Source organism: Babylonia areolata, chromosome 3 (assembly GCF_041734735.1).
Source record: "Babylonia areolata isolate BAREFJ2019XMU chromosome 3, ASM4173473v1, whole genome shotgun sequence".
NCBI classification, from domain to species: Eukaryota; Metazoa; Mollusca; class Gastropoda; order Neogastropoda; family Buccinidae; genus Babylonia; species Babylonia areolata.
Window position 1 is genome coordinate 56,403,570 of NC_134878.1, and position 5,000 is coordinate 56,408,569.

General features: G+C 46.1%; 1 protein-coding gene across 1 annotated transcript in view; it reads right to left on the reverse strand.

Moving 5' to 3' along the window:
• The window catches only part of LOC143280385 (receptor-type tyrosine-protein phosphatase T-like), a 230,871-nt gene that overhangs the window by 92,997 nt on the left and 132,874 nt on the right, over positions 1-5,000 (reverse strand). Inside the window, exon 21 of the mRNA XM_076585020.1 lies at positions 3,737-3,813. Coding sequence (XP_076441135.1) covers positions 3,737-3,813 — 77 coding nt within the window. The remainder of the gene's footprint in view (positions 1-3,736; positions 3,814-5,000) is intronic.

Consider the following 5,000-nt stretch of genomic DNA (forward strand, 5'->3'; position numbering starts at 1 on the left):
TGGGGTGAAACGCTGTTAACGTCGTCTCTTTGGCCATTCGTATGGAGAGAGTTAAATTAACGAGCGAACGTGGGAGCGAAAGGTTTTGAGACACAAAGCGGTCATGAATGATTCGTGTAATTTGTCAGTTTTTCTTCATGTCAAGCGTCCTGCCAGGTGCCAGTTGCCTTGCTTGGTTCCAACTTTTGGACAGTTACACGTGACTAAATGCCTACGTTGACCGAACTACGCCATTGGTCAGTTCCATACTTCACACACAGTTAGTAGCGGGTTACGACCATACTAGGCTCTTCCGTCCGAGCAATGCAACTGGCTCCTGAACTCTTGAAAGAGAAAGAGCGCAATATAAATGTACATTCTTCTTCTTGTTGTTATCAAACAACGAGGGAACATACATGAACATGGTTCCCAAGATACTAAGAAAAGAGAGAGAGAGAGAGAGAGAGAGAGAGAGAGAGAGAGAGAGAGAGAGAGAGAGAGAGAGAGACAGACAGACAGACAGACAGACAGACAGACAGTGTCACTGGATTGTGTAGCACAGAGGAACGGGTCCAGATTCTGACTTCCACTTGACATGTCATCATTGGACAGGAGGAGCTTTGATGGAGAAATGCTGGTCTGGGAACAGAGAGAGAGAGGGGAGACAGAGGGGGGGAAGAGAGAGGAGGGGAGGGGGAGAGAGAGGGAAGAGAGAGGGGGAGAGTGAGAGAGAGATAGGGGAGAGAGAGGGAGGGAGAGAGAGAGGGAGAGAGAGATAGAGGGAGGAAGTGAGAGAGAGAGAGGGGAGGGGGGGGGGGCAGAGGGGGAAAGAGAGCGGAGGAGAGAGGGAGAGACAGAGGGAGGAAAGTGTGTGAGGGATATAGAGAGGGAGAGAGAGGGGGAAAGAGAAAAAAGAGAGGGGAGAGAGAGAGAGAGAGAGAGAGAGAGAGAGAGAGAGGCAGACAGACAGACAAAGACAGACAGAGAGACGGCCAGGCAAGGAGAGGTGGCATAGAGATGAGAGACTGGGGGAAATATATATATTCCGTGATCACGTTTCTCGTCAGTTCTATTTCTCTCTCCCTTACACAACACAACACAACACAACACAACACATGCACTGCCGACAGCACACATCGAAGCACGCACACCAACACCAACATCTACACACACACACACACACGCACACTTGCGCCATGCACTGCCCAAACTGGAGAAGACAGACAGGAAGAGGTAAATGAATCTGAAGGAAAGGGAAGCCATACATGGGTAATAATTCTGTCGTCCCACTATGCGTTCGTTTTCTTGTGTGTGTGTGTGTGTGTGTGTGTGTGTGTGTGTGTGTGTGTGTGCATCGCACGCGCGCGTGTGTGTATGGACTGAAGAAAGATTGAAAGTGACAGACACATAGACACTAGAGAGAGAGAGAGAGAGAGAGAGAGAGAGAGAGAGAGAGAGAGAGAAGGGGACCCCCCAAAAAAAACAACAACAAAACCCCCCCCCCCCCCAAAAAAAAAAAAAACAACAACCCAAAAACAACCCAAAACCCCAAACAGGCTGACAGGAGGATTCATCAGAGTACAATCCTATGATTACTTTGCCGACACATTTAGGCGAGGGGGACATGACAGGGTTGACAGGGGGTGTGGAGGCTCAGACATTGGAGAACCCATGCTGAAAGCGTAGTCCACCCCTCTCCTGTTTGGAAGGGGCAGAAGGGTGTAAGTGTGTGTGTGTGTGTGGGGGGGGGGGGGGGGGGTGATTGTGTGGAGGCTGTGCGGGGGAGTGGGGGAGGTAGCGGTGTGGAGAGGAGGGGGGAGGTGGGAGGCTCGTTGGAGAATTTCTCTCCCTCCTCCCCCTTTATATATATATATATATATTCTTTTATCTATTTCGTCTTTATATGTCTCTGCCACATTTATGTGGGTACAGTGGATGCTGAGGATAGAAGAATCTCTCTCTCTCTCTCTCTCCGCCTCCTCCCCCCCTATCTCTCTCTCTTCTCCCCCTCCTCCCTCTCTCCTCCTCTTTCTATTCCTCTGCCACATATTCTCTATCTCCTCCCTCCTCTCCTATCATCTTTCTATTTTACTGCCACATAGTGTGGGTACAGTGGATGCAGTGGACTGAAGAATCTCTCTCTCTCTCTCTCTCTTTTCTCCTCCTCCTCTCTCTCTTCTCCTCCTCCTCTCTCTCTTCTTCTTCTCCTCCTCTCTCTCTTCTTCTACTCCTCCTCCTCTCTCTCTTCTCCTCCTCCTCTCTCTCTTCTCCCCTCCTCCTCCTCTCACTCTCTTTTCTCCCCCTCCACTCCTCTCCCCCTCTTCCTCTCTCTCTCTCTCGCCTGGGTATAGTGGATGCAGGGGATTGAAGAATTTACCTGTCTCTGTCTGTCTGTCTCTCCTCCCCTTCATCTTTGTATTTGACGGCCACATACTGTGGGTATAGTGGATGCAGGGGGTTTAATTTCTCTCTCTCTCTCTATCTCTCTCTCTCCTCCCCTTCATGTTTCTATATTCTGCCACAGACAGTGGGTATAGTGGAAGGAGGGGATTTAATTTTTCTGTCTTCCTATCTCTCTCTCTCTCCCTCTCTCTCTCTTCTTAATGTTTCTGTTTCTCCTCCTCTCTCTCTTCTCCCCCTCCTCCTCCTCTCACTCTCTCTTCTCCCCCTCCACTCCTCTGTCTTCCTATGTCTCTCTCTCTCTCCTCCCCTTCATGTTTATATTTCTCTGCCACATACAGTGGGCATAGTGGATGCAGGGGGGTTTAATTTCTCTCTCTCTCTCCCTCTCTCTCTCTTCTTAATGTTTCTGTTTCTCCTCCTCTCTCTTTCTCCCCCTCCACTCCTCTCCCCCTCCTCCTCCTCTCTCTCTCTCTCTCGCCTGGGTATAGTGGATGCAGGGGATTAATCTCTCTCTCTCTCTCCTCCCCTTAATGTTTCTATATTCTGCCACAACAATGGGTATAGTGGATGCAGGGGGTTTAATCTCTCTCTCTCTCTCTCCTTAATGTTTCTGTTTCTCTGCCACAGACAGCGGGTATGGTGGATGCAGGGAGGAGAGTATAAAGAATTTCTCTTTATATCTGTCCTTCCTCCCCCACCCACCCCTACCCCCACGAGCACACACCCTTCATGTTTATTTCTCTGCGACACACTGTGCTACAGCGGATGAACGTAAGCATATGACTGCGTTGCGTGCGTGCGTGCGTGCGTGCGTGCGTGTGTGTGTGTGTGTGTGTGTGTGTGTGTGTGTGTGTGTGTGTGTGTGTGTGTGTGTGTGAGAGAGAGAGAGAGAGAGAGAGAGAGAGAGAGAGAGAGAGAGAGAGAGAGAGAGAGAGAGAGAGAGAGAGAGAGAGAGAGAGTGTCGCGCCTTTGCAGGAGTTCATGGAAAAAGCATGTTTCATATGCGCAAGAGTTTTCGTGTCAGTGCAAGCGTCCATACCTGTTACACACACACACACACACACACACGCACACACACACACACACCCATACGCACACATCAAACAACAGAAATGGTAGAGACCAAACAACATCAGCTTACTTTTATATTCTTTCTCTTGCTCGCTCTCACTCATCTGCCATAAAGCTACCACCCCCTCCCCCCCCTTCTCAGTCATTTGTTTCTCGCTTTCACTTGGAAACAAACTGACCAACAAAATACCAGACAGACAGACATACAGGCTGGCAGACAGACAGACAGACAGACAAGACAGGAAGCTGAAGTAACAGACACACGGGTGGACCCCAAACTCACGTCGATGTAATTGGCGTTGATGTAGTCATCAGTCGGGTCGTCATCCACAGGATCTAACACCACCCGGGTATGATCGTCTGCGGAAGCGAAATCATCATTATCATCAAGACTGGAAATTTTTGCGTTTCATCAATTCAAGGGTATTAACTCTCATGGTTTATTATCTTAAACTGTGAATTCCGACTGATTCTATGGATATTTTTATGGCAGTTTGGGGCATAATCCAGTAAGTGATGAGGCGTTCACAAGTCTTTCTCTGAATAAACTTTCACATGTTATCGTGTATTGTCGATTGAATATAGGATTGAACGGGCAGGTCAACAACTTGAAACAAAATGGTGTCCTTCGCGTTCGCGAAGAATATGAGCACGCGCTTTGAATATGTATAAATATGTGTACGCAATTGATTTTTGCCCATGACCTTCAGGCCGGCCCAGCCAACAGATCTATAAAGTCCACTCGTCGTACTGATTTTCGTATTTTCCGAAAAAGACCACTTGGGCGAATGAACATAGTGAAAGCCATGTACACTGAGAGTAAAACACACAAGCTTTTTATGTATTGAGTATAATTTCGAAATGTAATGTTTAAGATGAGAAAGATCAGTTTAAAGCAAATTAAGCCCCCTCGCATTAATTACAGATTAATTTCCCTTTTTTACTATCTGCACCAAATACATGCAAAATAAATATAACTTCCATGCTTAGCAAAAGAATTTCCTGTTTGAACAACAACAAAAAAAGAAGATAAAAATGACTGCTCTTGTTGTTGGGTCAGAATATCAGATCAAAGTGCCAAGTTTAGATAATAAAAAATTTATAAATATAACAGTAAATTCAGTTTGCATATAATTTGGCTTCTTTAAAAAAAAAAAAATTTGTGCCCATCCCAGAGGAGCAATATTGCTTTAAACAAGAGATGACTGGAGAGAATTGAATTTTTCCTATTTTTATGCCATATTTGGTGTCAACTGACAAAATATTTCCAGAGAAAATGGCAATGTTAAAGTTTACCACGGACACACACACACACACACACACACACAACCGAACACCGGGTTAAAACATAGACTCACTTTGTTTACGCAAGTGAGTCAACAAAAACAAACAAACAACAACAACAACAAAAAAAACCACTAAAAATATCCCAACCTAACCCTTGATTAAAAAGGGTGGGTTATATTCTACATGTCATTTCCCATATGTCTACAATTGAAAAAATATAACAAAAAAAAAGAAAAAAGGAAAGGGTGACGAATTCAGGA